General features: G+C 38.6%; 1 protein-coding gene across 1 annotated transcript in view; it reads right to left on the bottom strand.

Annotated features, from left to right (window-relative positions):
• Positions 1-11376, bottom strand: part of MNS1 (meiosis specific nuclear structural 1) — a 91964-nt gene extending 80588 nt beyond the window's left edge. The window contains exons 1-2 of the mRNA XM_069596431.1: positions 11217-11376; positions 10248-10469 (exon numbers count right to left, since the gene is read on the bottom strand). Coding sequence (XP_069452532.1) covers positions 10248-10469; positions 11217-11219 — 225 coding nt within the window. The 5' untranslated portion in view covers positions 11220-11376. The remainder of the gene's footprint in view (positions 1-10247; positions 10470-11216) is intronic.
• Between the last annotated feature and the right edge of the window lie 9578 nt (positions 11377-20954).

The following is a 20954-nucleotide window of genomic DNA, read 5'->3' as shown; positions in this document are numbered from 1 at the left end:
ATGAAACATTAGACCAAATGGACCTAATTGCTATCTTCAAGACTTTCCATCCAAATGCAGAAGAATACATTTTCTTCTCAAATGCACATAGAACATTCTCCGGGACAGACCACATCTTGGGCCACAAATCAAGCAGCACTAAATCTAAGAAAATTGAAATCATATCAAGCATCTTCTCTGATCATAACGCTATGAGACTAGATACCAACTACAGGGGGGAAAAATGCAAAAAAACACAAACACGTAACTATTAAACGATACACTACTGAATAACAAAGAGGTTACTAAAGAAATAAGAAGGGAAATCAAAAGATTCCTAGAAACAAATGACAATGAAAACAGGATGACCCAAAACCTATGGGATACAGCAAAAGCAGTTCTAAGAGGGAAGTTTATAGCAATACAATCCTATCTCAAGAAACAAGAAAACATCAAATAGATTACTCTATATCTAAAGAAGCTGGAAAAAGAAGAAAAAAACCCACAAAGTCACAAAAGGAAACAAATCATAAAGATCAGAGCAGAAATAAATGAAAAAGAAATGAAGGAAACAATAGTAAAGATTAATAAAACTAAAAGCTGGTTCTTTGAGAAGATAAACAAAATTGACAAACCATTAGCCAGACTTATCAAGAAAAAAAAGGGAGAAAAATCAACAAAATTAGAAATTAAAAAGGAGAGGTTACAACAGACAACACAGAAATATAATGGATCATAAGAGAGTACTATGAGCAACTAAATGTTAATAAAATGGGACAACCTAGAGGAAATGGACAGATTCTTAGAAATGATCAACCTCCCAAGACTGAACCAGGAAGAAACAGAAATTATGAACAAGCCAATTACAAACACTGAAATTGAAACTGTGATTTAAAATCTCCCAAAAAACAAAAGCCCAGGGCCAGACAGCTTCACAGGGGAATTCTATCAAACATTTAGATGACAGCTAATGCCTATTTTTCTGACACTCTTTCCAAAAATTGCAGAGGAAGGAATACTTACAAACTCATTCTACAAGGCCACAATCACTGATACCAAAACCAAACAAAGATATCATGAAAAAAGAAAAGTATAGGCCAATATCACTGATGAATATAGATGCAAAAATCCTCAATGAAATTCTAGCAAAAAGAATTTAACAAAACATAAAAACGATCATAGACCATGATCAAGTCAGGTTTATCCCAGGTATGCAAGGATTCTTCAATATATGCAAATCAATCAATGTGATACACCATATTAACAAATTAAAAGATAAAAATCATATGATAACCTCCAGCAGAAAAACATTTTGACAAAATTCAGCATGCATTTATGATAAAAACTCTTCAAAAAATGGACATACAAGGAATCTACCTTAGCCTAATAAAGGCCATATTCAACAAACCCAGAGCAAACATTATTCTCAATGGGTAGAAACTGAAAGCATTCCTTCTGAGATCAGGAACAAGACAAAGATGCCCACTCTTGCCACTATTATTCAACAGTTTTGGAAGTCCTAGCCACAGCAATCTGAGACAAGAAAGAAATAAAAGGAATCCAGATTGGAAAGGAAGAAGTAGAACTCTATTTACATGACATGATACTGTATGTAGAAAACCCTAAAGATACTATCACAAAATTACTGGAACTAATCAGTGAATTTAGTAAAGTCGCAGGATACAAAATCAATACACAGAAATCACTTGCATTCCTATATACTAACAACTGAAAAATCAGAAAGAGAAATTAAGGAATCAATCCCATTTACCATTGCAACTAAAAGAATAAAATAACTAGGAATAAACCTATCTAAGGAGATGAGAGAGCTATATACAGAAACTATAAGGCACTGATGAAAGAAATCAAAGATGACATAAACAGATGGAGGGATATTCCATGCTCCTAGGTTGGAAGACTCAATATTGTGAAAATAACTATACTACCAAAAGCAATCTACAAATTCAATGCAATCCTAACAATTTACCAATGGCGTTTGTCACAGAACTAGAACAAAAAATTTCACAATTTGTATGAAAATATAAAAGGCCCCAAATAGCCACAGCAATCTTGAGAAAGAAGAATAGAAGAATAGCTCAATGAACTAGGCTAGAAAGCCCAGAGATAAACCCATGCACATGCGAGCACCTTATCTTTAACAAAGGAGGCAAAAATATACAATGGGGAAAAAGATAGTCTCTTCAATAAGTGGTGCTGGAAGAACTGGACAACTACATGCAAAAGAATGAAATTAGAACACTTCCTAATACCATACACAAAGATAAACTCAAAACAGATTAAAGACCTAAATGTAAGATCCGGAAACTATAAAACTCTTAGAAGAAAATATAGGCAGAACACTGCATGACATAAATCATAGCAAGATTCTTTATGACCTACCTTCTAGAATAATGGATATAAAGACAAAAATAAATAAATGGACCTAATTAAACTTAAAAGCTTTTACACGGAAAAAGCTTTCACCTTCATAAACAAGTTGGAAAGATAACCCTCAGAATGGGAGAAAATAATAGCAAATGAAACAACTTACAAAGAATTAATTTATAAAATATACAAGTAGCTCATACAACTCAATACCAGAAAAACAAACCCAACCAAAAAGTGGGAAAAAGACCTAAACAGACATTTCTCCAAAGAAGACATACAGATGGCTAATAAACATATGAAGAGATGTTCAACATCACTCATGATTAGCGAAATGCACATCAAAACTACAATGAGATATCACTTCACTCCAGACAGAGTGGCCATAATCAAAAAATCCACAAACAAGTGCTGGAGAGGGTGTGGAGAAAATGGAACCCTCCTACTTGCTGTTGGGAATGTAAACTGATATAGACAGTATGGAGACCCCTTAAAACACTAGGAGTAAAACCACCATAGGGCTTCCCTGATAGCTCAGTTAGTAAAGAATCCACCTACAATGCAGGAGACTCCAGTTCAATTCTTGGGTCGGGAAGATCTACTGGAGAAGGGACAGGCTACCCACTCCAGTATTCTTGGGCTTCCCTTGTGGCTCAGCTGGTAAAGAATCCACCTGCAATGTGGGAGACATGGGTTTGATCCCTGGGTTGGGAAGATCCCCTGGAGAAGGGAAAGGCTACCCACTCGAGTATTCTGGCTTGGAAAGTTCCATAGACTTAGTCCATGAGGTCACATGGACTGTACAGTCCACGGGGTCACAAAGAGTCAGACACAACTGAGCAACTTTCACTTTCCACTTTTCAAAAACCACTATATGTCCCAGCAATATCACTTCTAGGCACATACCCTGAAGAAGCCAAAACTGAAAAAGAGACATGTTCCTCAATGTTCATTGCAGCACCATTTACAACAGACAAAACACAGAATCAACCTAGATGTCTACTGACAGATGAATGGATAAAGAAGCTGTGGTACATATATATGATGGAATATTACTCAGCCATCAAAAGGAACACATTTGAGTCAGTTCTAATGAGGTGGACAAACCTAGAGCCTATTATACAGAGTGAAGTAAGTCAAAAAGAGAAATATAAACATCAATATACTGACACATACATATGGAATCTAGAAAGATGGTGCTGATGAATTTATTTGCAGGACAGCAATGGGGAAACAGACATAGAGAATAGACCTATGGACACGGGGGAAGGGAAGAAGGGAGAGTATGGAGAGAGTAACATGGAAACTTACGATACCATATATAAAATGGATAGCCAACAGGAATTTGCTATATGACTCAGGGAACTCCAACAGGGGCTCTGCAACAATCTAGAAGGGTGGGATGCGGAGGGAAATGGGAGGAGGTTCGGGAGGAGGGACATGGGTATACCTAGAGCTGATTCTTGTTGATGTTTGACAAAAAAAAAAAACAAAATTCTGTAAAGCAATTATCCTTCCATTAAAAAATAAAGTGCCCCACTCCAAAAAAAAAGCAGCAACAGCTATGGTACATATATATAATGGAATATTACTCAGCCATAAAAGGAATACATTTGAGTCAGTTCTAATGAGGTGGATGAACCTAGAACCTATTATGCAGAGAGAAGTAATATAAGTAAGAGAAAAACAAATATCATATATTAACACATATATATGGAATCTAGAAGGATAGTATTGATGAATCTGTTAGAGCAGCATTGGAGACTGCTTACACAGAGAACATTGGAGATGCAGATATAGAGAACATACTTAAGGATAAGGGTGAGGTAGGAGAGGGAGAGGGTTGGATAAATGGAGAGATTAGCATGGATTCATATACACTAACATATGTAAATAGGTAGCCAACAGGAATTTGCTGTATGACTTGGAGGAACTCAAATTGGGGCTCTGTAATAACCTAGAGGGTTGGGAATGGGCAGGGGATGGGAGGGAGATTCAAGAAGGAGGGGATATACATACACCAATGGTTAATAGTATGACAAATCAAACCAATACTGTATACTAATCATCAAAAATAAATATTTAAAAAAATGAATCTCAAGAGCATGATGTGGAATAAAAACAGCCTATTCAAAAGTGACAGACATATGATTCCATATATATACGTAATCACACATGACTGTTTACACAACATTTTTTAATAACATTCTTGAAATAACAAAATTATAAAGATGGAGAACAAATTAGTGATTGCTGGCATAGTGGGGACTGAAGGAAGAATGTGACTATAATGGGGTATCATGAATGAGGTCTTGTGGGAATGGAATAGCTGTTTCTTGAATGAGGTGGTGGTTGCATAAATGTATACCTTTGATAAAACGACACAGAAGTACATAAGCATAATGCAGCAATGCCACTTTCCAGGACTTGATATTGCAGTACAGTTATACAAGATGTGATCAATGAAAGAAACTGTCCAGGAGCCAGCAGACAGTACTCCCACACTATCTTTGCACCTTCCCAAGGATGTGTAACTAGTTCAACATTAAAAAAAAAAAAAATCAGATGTGGGGAGAACAATGAATGTTGACTATAACAAATTAATTGTATTAAAAACAATCACAAAACAAATAAAAATCAATCAAATAACCACAATGAAGTAGAAAGGCAGAAGAGGACCAAAATAACTGTAAAAAAGTGTTTGACAAAGCGAAAGACACAAAGAACTGTACCCAAATCTATAATATAGTAAGTAAATTTGCTGTTCACAAGGGTGCAGATTAGCAATTCTGAAACTATCTGTATTCTGAAGTTGAAGTAATAAGTAAATATATTACAGATAATGAGAGCCAGATTTCTTTTTGTTGGGAGAATGCAATTACAAATAAATAACAAAAGGGGAAAGACAAAAGTGACCCCTGTAGAGGCAGACTGGAGTCAGCAGTACCAACACAGACTCATGGCTTGTTTTATTAATAAACACATGCAGATAGACACAGACATAAATGTAAACACAGATGTGTGTGTATGGTTATTTTCTAGTTCTTTCCCCTTACAGTGTCACACTAAAAATGAGCACATCTATCATTCAGACCTTGGTTTCTAAATATCATTCTTCAATGAAAAGAACCAAGTCTCCTTGGAGAACTGGCTGATTCCAAGGCAAGGAAAGAATAGGCTGAGTCTGGAATACCTTCTGGTGTCAGAAAGTAAGTAAACTTCATGTGTAGAGAAGGGTCATGTGGCAGGGAATGTCAGCAACCTCTGGGAGATGAAAACTTCAGTCTTACAACTACAAGAACACGAACTCTGCTAAGTAAGTGAGCTGAGAAGAGGCCCCAAGTTCCATATGAAAATGCATCCCAGCAATACCTTGCTTTTAGCCTTGTGAGACCAAGCAGACAATCCAGCTACACCACATCTGGACTCTGACCAACAGAAACTGGGAGGCAACAAATGAGTGTTGTTTTCAGCTGCAAAGTTTGTGGTAATTTGATACACAGCAACAGAAAAACTAACATAACAAAAAAAACTATAGTATTCAAAATAGTCAAGGTCAGGAAAGGCAAGAAAAAGGGAGGAATTCTGATAGAATGGAGGAGACTAAGATTGGTGGAGACCAAAGAGACCTGACAACTAAATGAAACTTGTGGTCTTGGAACACAAAAAAAGATGTCAGTGGAAAAACTGATGAAATCTGAATAAATCTCACAATTCAGTTAACAGTATTGTGCCAAGGCTAATTTCTTCATTTTGGTAATTATCCTATGATTATACTAGACGTTAATATAAAGGGAACTCAGGTTAAGGGGATACAGGATTTTTTAATACTATTTTTGCAACTATTCCATAAGCCTAACTTTATCTCAGAAAGTTAAAAATACACCTATTCCCAAGTTCTGTCTGCTGAAAACACCTGGAACCAATACAATAATAAGCACATCTAACACCCAAGAATAATAAGCATATCTAAACCCAACTTGTCTCTAAATATTATTTCCACTAAAAAATAACAGAATTCCTTAGTACAATGGCCAATTCCAGGTGCAAATAAAGAAATTTATAAGATGGGCCTTTTATTAGTTTTCCAGAGAAACAGAAACAATATAACAGGGAATCAGCTCAAGCAGTTTTGGAAATGGGCAAGTCCCAAGACCTGCAGGGTGAGCTGGAAAGCTGGACGAGGACACCCAGTTGCTTTAGTTTTAGTCTAAGTTCAAAGGCCAGAGAGCCAGTGGTGTAGCTCCTGTCAGAAGGATTTTAGGCTTGAGACTTGAGCTGATATTTCAGTCCAAGTGTGAAGACAGGAAAAATGTGAATAATCCAGCTGGAAGGCAATCAGGGAGGAGGAATTTCCTCTCACTTGGCTTTTTTGTTCTAGTCAGGCCTTCACTGATTAGATGAAGCTCACCCACACTAGGGGGCAAATCTGCTTTACCCAGTTTACTAATTTAAATGTTAATCTCATCTAAAAACCCCCAAAATAATGTTTGACCAAATATCTGGGCACCCCATGGCCCAGTCCGGTTGACACATAAAATTAACCATCCCTAGGCTATAACATTTTGCTCTGACAAAAAGCAAGGAAGCTACCACAGATTAAGGAAGTCTTGTCAAAGGGACACAGAGCAACAAAAAGGCATCCACTGGCCAAAGGTAAGACAATTTGAGCATGAAAATGAAAAATAAATACAATTAAATCAAGTATATAAAGACCCACGAGTCCATAGAGATAATTTAAAAAAGAGATCCATGAGTCCATAGAGATAATTTTAAAATGAGAAAAAGTCCAAAGCTAAAGAAAACAAAATTTTAAAAAACAACACAGGCATACACCAATGGAAGTAACTAGGATACCAATTCTTACTCTGATAATTAACTATTGATCTCCCTTTCAAGTAAAAACTGTATTTCAGGGTACTAAATTACCCTTTGTTGTTGTTTTTAAACAACAAAATTTAAAAATCAGTGTTTTGCAACCCCTAATAAAGAAAAAAGATTCATTGGTGAAACCACAGATTCAAGTTTGGTGGGGATCTTTACAACAGAGGAACCAGGCTGTCTCTCTAAATCCACTGATCAACATTAGCACCAGCTAGTGGTTACAGGGAGAAGGCACTGGCGACCCACTCGAGTACTCTTGCCTGGAAAATCCCATGGGTGGAGGAGCCTGGTAGGCTGCAGTCATGGGGTCGCTAAGAGTCTGACACGACTGAGCAACTTCACTTTCACTTTTCACTTTCATGCATCGGAGAAGGAAATGGCAACCCACTCCAGTGTTCTTGCCTGGAGAATCCCAGGGACAGGGGAGCCTGGTAGGCTACCGGCTATGGGGTCGCACAGAGTCAGACACAACTGAAGCGACTTAGTAGCAGCAGCAGCAGTGGATTACAAGATCAAGGATAGCACCACCATAGAGTGACTGCCAAAAAGTTGTACATAAATCTATTATGAGATGGTTGATATGAGTTTGAGCAAGCTCCACGAGTTGGTGATTGACAGGGAAGCCTGGTGTGCTACAGTCCATGGGGTCGCAAAGAGTCGGACAAGACTGAGCAACTAAACTGAAATCTAATCACGCCTTTAGGGCTAACTTTCATTTAAAGGAAAGATAAGAGATAGAGGAACAAAGTAAAGGAACTATTGAGAAAGCAAACAAATAAATACAGAAGGTGGGATATCCTATTAAACAACTGACCGAGCAAGTTAAACACATGTTAAAAACAAGTTAAAAGCATGAAGTTTAAGAAATAAAGTACAAAGGAAGGGCTGTTTTAGATTAAGAGGGATCCGACATAACCAAATATACTGTATGAACCTTGTTTGGATCTTGACTGAATTGTAAAATCTGTCTTTTAACACAATCACAGAAATTTGACTATGGAATGGTATTAAATGATGTCTAGAATTTATTTATTGATAATTTTATTAGGTAAGATAGTGGCATTATGCTGCTATGTTTTTAAAAAATCCATATTTTATAAGATGTATACTGAAGTACGCAAGAGAGACTTGATACAATACCTGGGATTTTCTAAAGAAAAAATAAGAATAAAAAGAATGGGGGAAAAAATCTAATCCCTAAGAATATTCTTGCCCAGGGTTAAAAAGTCATGTCTAAGCTTCTGAAATTTGAAACTCAGAAGGATGAATACCACTTTTAAAACTTGTTTTTGCCATTCCCTATACCTTATAATATAGAAATATCAATAACCTCAGATATGCAGATGACACCACTCTTATGGCAGAAAGTGAAGAGGAACTCAAAAGCCTCTTGATGAAAGTGAAAGTGGAGAGTGAAAAAGTCGGCTTAAAGCTCAACATTCAGAAAACGAAGATCATGGCATCCGGTCCCATCACTTCATGGGAAATAGATGGGGAAACAGGGTCAGACTTTATTTTGGGGGGCTCCAAAATCACTGCAGATGGTGACTGCAGCCATGAAATTAAAAGACGCTTACTCCTTGGAAGGAAAGTTATGACCAACCTAGACAGCATATTGAAAAGCAGACATTACTTTGCCAACAAAGGTCCATCTACTCAAGGCTATGGTTTTTCCTGTGGTCATGTATGGATGTGAGAGTTGGACTGTGAAAAAGGCTGAGCACCGAAGAATTGATGTTTTTGAACTGTGGTGTTGGAGAAGACTCTTGAGAGTCCCTTGGACTGCAAGCAGATCCAACCAATCCATTCTGAAGGAGATCAGCCCTGGGATTTCTTTGGAGGGAATGATGCTAAAGCTGAAACTCCAGTACTTTGGCCACCTCATGTGACGAGTTGACTCATTGGAAAAGACTTTGATGCTGGGAGGGATTGGGGGCAGAAGGAGAAGGGGACGAGAGAGGATGAGATGGCTGGATGGCATCACTGACTCAATGGACACGAGTCTGAGTGAACTCCGGGAGTTGGTGACGGACAGGGAGGCCTGGCATGCTGCGATTCATGGGGTCGCAAAGAGTCGGACATGACTGAGTGACTGAACTGAAATCTTACAAAATGTTGACCATACAGCAGACACTAAAAGAATACATAAATATCTGATAACTTTTTCACATTTATAAGAACTCCTTATTTTCTTGTTGGTTTCCCTTTTTCTACCTCCCTCATCCCTTAAAATATTCAGAAATTTCCACTCAAAAGCTGTCTCCAAACTTTAGTAGTTACATACTTAAACATATTACACTGTAATTCTTTCTTTCTTTCTTTATTTTTTTTGGCAGCATTTTGTAGCATCCTAGTTCCCCAACCAGGGATCAAATCCATGTCCCCTACATTCGGGGCATGGAGTCTAAATCATTGGACTGCCAGAGAAGTTCCAGACAAAGTAAATTCATAGCTAATATATGTGTTCATTTTCTACCACTTAAAATACATGTTTAATATCTGCAAATTCAAAACAGGTGTTCTTAAATTTTTGTCTTTAGAATTTTATGGAAGGCAACAGAACTAGATTTAAAGCATGGAAGTCAGTAATTAGAGATTTCACATTTAAGGAAAAAAAATCCTGAGTGCTTACTCTTCCAGGCACTATTCTAAGAGCTTTGCCTATATTAATTCTTAAAATAGTACTAACTGATTATTAAAACAATCCTATGATGTAGGTACTATTATTATTCTTATTTTCTCAAGGAGGCAGACAAAGTAAAAGCAACTTACTTAGTAAAAGCAAGGTTCCATAGCTAACATATCCAGTACCAGGACTCAAAGGCACACTAGCTCCAAAACCCCAGCTTTTTACCACTACACTGGGCTGACTCACAGGGAGGCATCCTTTGCCTGATGTTTATCCTATCTGCTCCATTCCAGTATTAACAGTTGGCTTTCATTGTTTCCAAAGAGAAAATGAAGAGAAAAATGATGTGAGAATGAATAGTAAAACTTACCTTTTGAATGGCCTCTTCCATATCCAACTCAAATTGTTCATCCTGTAATAATCTGAGGAACCTTTTGCGCTCAGCCCGGTCATCATTCTCATTCTGCACCATTTGGTCCCTGGTTTGATTCTGTAGCCTTTGTAGTGCCTCGACATGCAATTTTTTGCAATAGTTTATATCTACTAATTTCTGATGACTTTCACTGAAGCTCAAAGTTCTCCTTTCGGAAGCCTAAAATAGAGAAGGGAAAACAAAACAAACAAAAAGCATACTTTGGTATTCCAGGATCTAATTTGTAACAATACATTGATATAGCCCCAGAAACAAATGAAACTGTAATAAACGAAAGGCGTTTGGCTTCCTCTCCAAATTCAGAGACATAACAAAAAAGCAATGTGGTAGATCAAAAAAAATTTTTTTAAGATGTATTAATGAAGCAGGTACTATTTGTGTTCCCCATCTTATAGATGAGGCATGGAAAGTTAAAGCAACTTGACTCAAGTTTCCTCAGCCAATAAACAGCCATATTAGAATTCTAAGACGCGAGGGTGAGTTCTACATACCCAGCTCTCTAGCACTATCCTCATTCCATCCTCTACTGTTTCCCCCTTGGCCGTGAAGTGCGGTTCAAAAGCTGCTCACGTTTTTCTAATACACATTAAATAAGTCAACCCGCTATTTATTCATTCGCTCTCTCCTGGAGCTTTATTTCCACTCATTTGTTCAGCAGTTCTTAAACATCTCCCAAATTTCCAGAAACATGGGAAGTAAAATTTTTTGCCGGGCAGATCTAATGAAGGGCGGGGCGGGGGTGGGCGACAGCCAGCACGCGCGTCGCTTAAACAGCAGCACCTGAGGTCTCTGAGATACGGTTTTCCCATTTAATTCCCAGATTAGGCACTTCAAATCCTTTTTTAGAAGCAGGCTGGCTCTAAACTAGAATTAAATCAATAAACAGAGTAGTTTCGGCATGCTTACCATCTCGGCAGACGAAACGCCCCTTCTCCCTCTCGGGCGGCTACAACCGCCAGCGGCAAACCTAAACACCAGCAGGGCTCTCTGGTATCTACGCGGTTTCCCAGCAACCGCCACCGAGGAGTGCCCGCCCGAACCTTGACTACGCGCAATGTCGCCGCTTCCCATTGGACGCAGCAGTACCCATTCACTACTGAGTTTCTTGAGAGGCTGGCAGAAGGGCTACACCATAGGTTTAAAGGAGGCAGGCGGGAGTTCCAAATGTATCATGGTGCAAAGCCTTTGCAATCTGTTAGGAGCCCAAGATTCCCCTCAAGGGACGAAGTGTGGGCTTAGTGAAATTTGGAACCAAGTTGAAATATAGAAACTGTTTACTGAGAAATACGGCAAACTCCTATGTAAGACAATGCGGGAGATATGGGTTCAACCCCTGGGTTGGGAAGATCCCGGGGAGGAGGGCATGGCAACCCACTCCAGTATTCTTGCCTGGAGAATCCTCATGGACATAGGAACCTGGTGGGCTACAGTCGCTGGGGTCACAAAGAGTCGGACACAACTGAGCAACTAAGCACCTCTGTAAGACATGAGACCAAAGGCACTTTCCTTACACAGAACATATTACAACCTCACTGCATGTTGTACAGGGCTGATGACCGCCTACGTCCTCACCAATGGGAGGCACCGTCACGGTGCATAATTACTGACTAATAACCACTGTGGGTGGCCCACAGAAGCTGCTGGTAACCTGAAGGAATAAAGACATGGGCCACAACCAAAAAGAGAGTAGATATATAATGGCAGGATGTTGGTCATGTTTATTTTACTGGCAAGTTAAGACAGTGATGTCCGTTTTAAATGGAAGAACTTAAGAACAGGAATGGGTCAGAGAAATCAGTCAAATACATTGATTTTAGAGATGACAATTATAGAAATCTTGTCAAAACTAAAATTAAAAAAAAATTTAAGGTAGTTAGAGTGTGAACTCGGAGAAGGCGATAGCACCCCACTCCAGTACTCTTGCCTGGAAAATCCCATGGATGGAGGAGCCTGGTAGGCTGCAGTCCATAGGGTCGTGAAGAGTCGGACACGACTCAGCGACTTCACTTTCACTTTGCACTTTCATGCATTGGAAAAGGAAATGGCAACCCACTCCAGTGTTCTTGCCTGGAGAATCCCAGGGACGGGGGAGCCTAGTGGGCTGCCGCCTATGGGCTCGCACAGAGTCGGACACGACTGAAGTAGCAGCAGCAGCAGCAGTCTGTGAACTTGGCTTAGTCTGTGTTATCAAATTAAAGTCCATCTTGTGTTGCAATGTCTGCTTAAATAGTAGTTTAAGCTCCAAAATATAAAAACTTGGAAGTTTTCACTTCCCTCCTGACTACCACATAAAGCTGGGTAAACTTGAAACTAATGACTTTTCTTGCATTTATCATACAGCTGAGGTCAAAGGGCAACCCACCACCCTGAAATCTGGAGAGGTAAATACAGAGAGTCACAATCAAGACCTGCTTATCTGGACCAGGAGCCCCTGAAGCCATGAATTAGGAATAATTAAATTTTAATTTTTATGGATTTCTAGAGACTGAGTATGAATTAATGTCAGTGAAACTAGTGGGGACTGCAGTATGAGAGAGGTCCCCACACTTCCATAGGTTTTGCCTCCAGTAATCTCAGCAGGTTCTCACAATGAAAAACCAAGAATGGCCTCCCATGGCTCCAACAGGGGATTGAGGAGAAGAAGCATTTCACAGTTTAATATTCAACCCTCTGGAAATATGTCTAGAGCCTTCTCTGCAATAAAGACCTACTTTCCAGAGGAAAAGATTTCACCAGCACCTTATTTCACCTGGGGCAAGGATATCTCTCTGCCTCCAGCCTCCTCCAGCCTTCCTGTCTCATCTAAGTGGACAAAATGGGATCTAAGAAATATTTGTGAAGGTCATAGCCCAGGGACACAGCTCTACTGAAAGATTTAATCATAAAATCATAGAATGCTTTCCCTTTCCCACATTTTATCACCACACCAACAATGCTCCAGTGTATAACAGCTGACTGCAGCTGAAGTCCTCCAAAACACTCACTCTGGGAGACAGAAGATGGCAGGGGAGTAAGATGGGAAGATGGCCATCCTCCTCACAAATACATGAAAACACTCCCTCTGTCTAACAATGGATTTGTAGGGAATCCAAAGACAACATGAGACAAAAACATGAGAGGAATTTGAAGCCTCTGGAACCTACAGCTATAGCAAAATTAAACACAGTCTAACTCATAGCCATATAATAAAGAAACCACACTCCAAAGCCCTGTTTACCTCATTCCCTGTTACCCAATATACCATGTCCAGCTTTCAACAAAAAATTAGAAGGCTAATGGTAGACTGTTAAGAGGGAAGGGAAAGTACACTCTGAAAAGCAAAGTAAGCATCAGAATTAGACTCAGCCATCACACACATTTGGGATTAAACAAGAATTTAAAATAAGGCAATGGCACCCCACTCCAGTACCCTTGCCTGGAAAATCCCATGGATGGAGGAGCCTGGTAGGCTGCAGTCCATGGGGTCGCAAAGAGTCGGACACGACTGAGCGACTTCACTTTCACTTTTCACTTTCATGCATTGGAGAAGGAAATGGCAACCTACTTCAGTATTCTTGCCTAGAGAATCCCAGGGACAGGGGAGCCTGGCAGGCTGCCGTCTATGGGGTCGCACAGAGTCAGACATGACTGAAGTGACTTAGCAGCAGCAGCAGCATGATTAATAAACTAAAGGATCTGACAGAAAAAGCAGACAACATACAAATGAAAGAGTAATTTAAACAGAGAAATGAAAACTCTTAAGAATCCAAAGGAAACTGTAGAAATCAAATACACTGTAACAATGAAGAATGCCTTTAATAGGATATCAGTAGAGTGGACACCACTGAAAAGAGAATCGGTGAGCTATAACATATATCAATAGAAACCTCTCAAACTGAAATGCAGAGATGAATAGCAAATAGATAATCTTAATAGGCTTTTCGACCTGACCCTGGAGAAGGAAATGGCAGCTCACTCCAGTATTCTTACCTGGAGAACCCCATAGACAGGAGAGCCTGGCAGGCTACAGTCCAGGGGGTTGCAATAGTCGGACACGATTTAGTGCACTGTCTCACTGTCTCAGACCTCACCTTAAACTCAAGTTGTTCTCTAACATCAAAAGAGGACTTATGTGAGTGTGAGTGAATGTGTGTGTGTAGGGAGAACACTATGTTTCTGTCTTTTGGGAGTCTTATAAACTCAGTTATTACAAAAGTGAAACTATTGATAGGGTGTGTACAGTACAAAACATTTTGAAATCAGGATGCAACTACTGTTTGCATTTAATCCCATTATTCTAACAACTTCACCAAGTACTCTCCAAAAATTTGTTGTTGTTGTTATTTTGAACACTGGTGTTCTCCAAGCATTTAAAATAGTACTTGGCATATAGTAAGTGATAAATAAATATTTGTTAAATGAATAAATTATTGAAATTGTATTGCTGTTATGCACACAGGAGAAAGCTCTACCAGCTGTAACTCAATTTTATTTATATTTTCAAAGAGCAAATTTTGGTTTCATCATTTCTATCTTTTTAAATTTATAAGTCCATTCTTTTCTGCTCTTACTATCATTATTTTCTTCTCTGTTTGTTTTGGGCTTAGTTTGCTCTTAATTTTATAGTTTCATAAGGTGAAAACTTAAATTTTTAAGACTATCCTTCTTGGGAATTCTCTGGAGGTCAGAGTTTTAAAGGGTTTCCCTGGTGGTTCAGACAGTAAAGAATCTGCCTGCAATTCAGAAGACCTGGGTTTGATTCTTGGGTTGGGAAGATCCCCTAGGGAAGGGAATGGCTACTTGCTCCAGTATTCTTGCCTAGAGAATTCCACGGACAGAGAAGTCTGGTGGGCTACAATCCATAGGATCGCAAACAGTTGGACACAATTGAGTGACTAAGACACACACACTGGGGTTAAAACTCAAAGTTTCCATCATAGGGGGTAAGGATTCAATCCCTGGTCAGGGAACTAAGATCCCACATGCCAAAAAATAAAGGACCATCTTCTTTCAAATGTGAATGTATAACTTATAATTCCCTTAAAGCCTAGCTTTAGCTGCCTCCCCCAGATTTTGATGTGTTGTGATTCTCAATTGTTCAATTAAAAATAGTCAAAGACTTCTTTGACCCATGAATTGTTTAAGAGCATTTTGTAGACTTTCTCAACAGTTCAGATTGTCCAGATGTCTTTTTGTTATTGATTTCTGGTTTAACTCCATTATGGTCAGAGCATATACTTTGTATGACTTCAAATCTTTTTACTTGAGGTTTGTTTTATTGTTCAGAATATAGTCTGTTCTGGTGAATGTTTCATATGTTCTTGAAAAGAATACATAAACTGGTGTTTGGGGTGAGGTGTTCAACAAGGTCAAGGTGACTGAGAACACTGTTCAAGATGACTGGGAATGCTGTTCAAGCTTTCTATATCCTCAACACTTCTCTCAGTAATTGCTTTATCAATTGATAATGCTTTATCAATTACTGAGAGGAGTGTTGCAGTAGCCAAGAATAACTGTGAATTTGCTTATTTCTCTTTTCAGGTTTTTTTTTTTTTTGCTACATATATTTTAAAGCTCTATTGTTAGATGTATACATCTTTAGGATTATGAGGTCCTAAAAACATTTTGACATTAACATTTTAAAATGACCCTCTTTTTCTCTGGTAATATTCTTTTTTCTGAAGTCTTTTTGATATTAATATAGGCACTCCAGTTTTAACTAATGTTTATATAATGTATCTTTCTCCATGCTTTTACTTTTCATCTTTTATATTTAAATTGGATTGTCTGTAGATAGCATATCGTTGGGTGCTGCTTTTTTATCCAATCTGACAATCACCATCCTTTAATTGGTATGTTTATACTATTTACATTTACATAGCTTTATGGTTATGTATCGGAGAAGGCAATGGCACCCCACTCTAGCACTCTTGCCTGGAAAATCCCATGGACAAAGGAGCCTGGTGGGCCGCAGTCCATCGGGTCGCTAAGAGTCGGCACAACTGAGCAACTTCACTTTCACTTTGCACTTTCATGCATTGGAGAAGGAAATGGCAACCCACTCCAGTGTTCTTGCCTGGAGAATCCCAGGGACAGGGGAGCCTGGCGGGCTGCCGTCTATGGGGTCGCAGAGTCGGACACGACTGAAGTGACTTAGCAGCAGCAGCAGCAGCATGGGTATGTATGGATTGATATCTACAATTTTGCAAATTTTAAAATATTTGTTGTATCTGTTATATATTCATTTTTCTCTTTTTCTTTCTTCTTTTTATTTTTTGTGATGCCATTTTATTTTCATTATCAGCTTATTATTTATACCTCTAATTTTTTAGTGATTTCTCTATGATTTACTATAAATATATATTTAAATACTCAGATATTGTAATTCTGCTTCACTTGTCATGTGTAAACCTTAAAACAGTTTAATGTCAATTCCTCCATCCCATCTTTTCTGCTATTATCATACTTTTACTTTTACAAATGTAAATCCACAATATATACATTACCACATATGTTAGACCGTTTGATATTGTCTCAAAGCTCTCAAATGCTCTATTTTTCCCTCATCCAATCTTTTTTTGTGTTTCAGTTTAGGTAATTTTTATTTTTACATCTTCAAACTTACTAACTCATTCCTCAGTTGCATTAAGTCTTCTGATGAGCCTGTCAAAGGCATTCTTCATGTTCATTACCATTTTGTTTGTATTTAGTATTTCCATTAGCTGTTAGTTTCCATCTTCTCACCTAAAAGTACTCATCTTCTCACATATATTGTCTATCTTTTCCTTTGGAGACTTTAATATATTAATTATAGTATTTAACTTTTTCTGATAGTTTCACCACCTGGGTCATATGAATTTTGTTCTGTTGATTGCTTCATCTTAATATACTTTTTATATTTTTTTGTACTTTTTATGCAGGTGTGTGTCATACTTTTTGAATGACAGACATCTTGTATAAGACAGCAAAGACTAAGTTAAGTCATATTTATGCCTGGTAATAAGCATGTCCATTCTCCTACCATTAATGTAGGAGGCTGAGTTTGTAGAGTCAGGAATTAAACTGGATTTGAACATTATCTTCAGTGCACAGTATCTTCAAATTTCTCTCCGGTTATCTTGTGCTTATGTTGGGGGTTGGTTTTCCAGAGAGCTTCTCTCAACATTCCTGACTCACCCTTAGCTTTGGGCCTTCCCTGGGTTCCTGCATGTCAGAGGGTCTCTCCATACTGATCTCCTTCCCCAGCAGCATACCTCTCTTCTTGGTGGCTCCTGCTTGCTAGCCAGGAAGTGGTAAGAAGGGGGTCCTCTGTTATCTTGATCCAGTCTCAGCAGTTTAGACAGACCTTGGCACACTAGGTCTTTGGTTTGGGAGGGTCTCATATACTGGAAAAACTTTTCTTAATGGTAAGTGTTCACTATTTTAGCCTTTAAAGAAAGTCTGAAACCATCAACCTGAACTGTAACAGCTTATATGTCTACCCCTTCAGATCTCTTCTTCAAACTTTGGCCAAAATGGATTTCTCTGAGCTTTTTCTTGTTGGTGGGGGGTGGAGGGGGGCTTGTTTATCTGGATTTCTTAATAAGACTATCTGATGACTGAAAGTCCATCAGCTATCTTGCCAACGAGCTAACACATGCTCTGAATGGCATAGCAGAAACATAGAAGGAACCTTGGTTCTTTATGATCATGGAGTTACCACACCAGCCCTGGGTTGCCTAGCTCAGTACTTCATGTTGTCTGAAAGAAAAGTAAACTCATCTGTCTAAGCTTCTGTGTCCTCTGTTCCACTGGGATTCTATTAGCTATCCAAATGTAATTCCTAACTGATACAATCACTGCTAAGTCGCTTCAGTCATGTCTGACTCTGTGCGACCCCATAGACAGCAGCCCACCAGGATCCCCCGTCCCTGGGATTCTCCAGGCAAGAACACTGGAGTGGGTTGCCATTTCCTTCTCCAATGCATGAAAGTGCAAAGTGAAAGTGAAGTCGCTCAGTCGTATCCAACCCTTAGAGACCCCATGGACTGCAGCCTACCAGGCTCCTTCGTCCATGGGATTTTCTAGGCAAGAGTAATGGAGTGACTTGCCATTGCCCTCTCCAGATACAATCACTATCTCTGGTTAATTTCATGGGTGAAAATGAAAAAAAAAAAAAACATTTGAAGTATTCATTGACTTTTTAAATTAATGTTTGATTTTAACCATTATGAGTATTTAGATTTCCTTTCTCACATTTGCCTCTCTCCCTTCTTTATCTTTTAGAAGTTTACTAGCCAGTTTCCTTCCCTTAATCCCTGCAATCTTGGAATCAGGAATTTTTTATTTTTTTGATCACAATTTTTGATTCTTGTTTTCTTCCTCCAAAATATCCATGCAGGGACTTCCTTGGTGGTCCAGTGGCTAAGACTTTGTGCTCCCAATGCTGGGGACCTGGGTTCAATCCCTGGTCAGGAACTAGGTCCCACAAGCCACAACTAAGAGCATGGTGCAACTAAAAATACCAGATGCCTCAACTAAGACCCAGTGCAGCCAAATAAAAAGATGATTTGAAAAAAAAAAAAACACACACATGCAAAAAAAACCCCAGGATATCCATGTAGCATGCTTGTCCAGTAATTCGATAATCCCGAGTCATTAAATTGTTATCTAAAATTTGCACTTGCCATCTACCTCTACAAGGATTAAGTCACTAGCCATTGCAGTCACTGACCTGCAACGCATCCCAAAAAGGAGTTTAGGATGCAGATAAGAAAGGAGGCACCCTGTGCTCTGGGAACAACTGGCAGAACAAGCTTTCAGATAGTTAGATATTTTCAGAAGATTTTATGAGATTTTATTGATACCTGCATCTTCTCATATGCAGTAAGCAATAAAATCATTAATAGAGACATCTACTCCTCATGACTAGCAGCAACATTCATGAAACTTGCAGTAACCTTCTACATGTGTGCTTGACTGCAGGCACCCCCTCCACTAAAATCACATAGAATTCTGAACTCCCTACCTCTTCAGAGCAATTCCTCAGAGCTATCTGGGATGCTGTCTATAGCCCTCATTTTGCCCCCAATAAAACTGATATCACAACTCTTACAATGTGCATATTTTCAGTCAACATCATTTGCAAATTGGATAAACATATCTTCTGTATTTTCAAGTACTTCATGGATAAAAATGTTGAGTAAGACTGGGAGAACACAGCCCTGACCTGCGCTACAAGAGTCCCTCTCCAGGTGGAATTAGAGCAGCAAACTTTGAGTAAGGTCATTCAACTATTTACCAATGCACAAATTTTACTAATATACTACCAATATTTTCAGATCCTTCTATAGGAATATACTGAGGGAATTCTCCCAAAACACTTCTCTAAAGTCTAGATACATTATGATTTCTTCATTTCCTTAACTACCTAACACACTCTAATTGACTGCTTGGCATCCAAATGACAAATTCTTTGGTTGTATGGATAGACTCAAGTCAACATTATATATCTGAAATATTCACAGATCAATAAATACAGATGTCTTTGAAACATTAAAAGAGTACAAACCTGATCATTAAATGTTTAGTTACTTGATGAAGGTAAGCTCTATCATGACAATGGACTTCTAAATCACAGTAGTGGTTCAGTTTTTGCAAGGAAATATTTGTAACTTTGGAGAAGGAAATAGCAACCCACTCCAGGATTCTTGCCTCGGAAATCCCTTGGACAGAGGAGCCTGGTGGGTCACAGTCCACAGGGTTGCAATGTCAGATGTGACTTAACGACTGAACAACAACAAAATTTGTAACTTTAAGACTACTCATTAATCAAATACACAAAGTATTTCATTCATCAATACATAGATTATCTGTTTCATCAGGCAGTTAAATATATCAATACTATTTGCTTCTTAAAATAAGCAATTAATATTTCAGAACACCACACACAGCAATAGTTTAAATGCAATACTCATCGTCTAATTTTACCAAAACGTGGTTAGTATAGAACCCTGAACATAGAGCTTACTAAACAAACATTGAAAGATTAACATTACATTTAGAATGTAGCAATCTGAATGTTAGGATGATCAGAAGGATGCTTCAAATGGGGAATCTATTGAGGGGGGAGGCACTATATTTAGTTAGTACAAATAAACTAAGGAGAAACCATGTAGGTTATCAAAAATTATGAGAGAGAAAAAAAGGATTTGCAGATTGGTTGCTATGCTTTTATCCACAATAGTGAGGGGAACAACAACAAAAGTCAACAGCATTCTGACCAAGTAGAAATCAAGTTCTCAGTCATACAGTCCTTATACTGCACTCCTGGTTGCCCTAGCAAAGGGACTTCCATCTTTAGGTAAGATGGAGGAAGGAAATTCTGTTCAAAAAGGTATATACCACTGACCCTTGAACAACATGGGTTTGAACTGCAAAGGTCCACTTTATAGGCTCTGTTTTTCAATAAATACATACAGTACTGCAGTACCATAGGATTGCTAGTCGGTTGAATTTGCAGGTGCAAAGCCATGAATACTAAGGAGTGTATATGGGACAACATCTGTGGATTTTGGTATCCAGGATAAGTCCTAGAATAATTCCTTGAAGATACCCAAAACCACTGTATGTGGCAAAGACAGGCCATGAGAAAAAAATACAAAGTACAAATAAAAAGCTTCAGTT

This window comes from Ovis canadensis, chromosome 7, assembly GCF_042477335.2.
Source record: "Ovis canadensis isolate MfBH-ARS-UI-01 breed Bighorn chromosome 7, ARS-UI_OviCan_v2, whole genome shotgun sequence".
NCBI lineage: Eukaryota > Metazoa > Chordata > Mammalia > Artiodactyla > Bovidae > Ovis > Ovis canadensis.
Note: the sequence above shows the minus strand (reverse complement) of the source record. Positions and strands in the feature narration are given on the sequence as shown.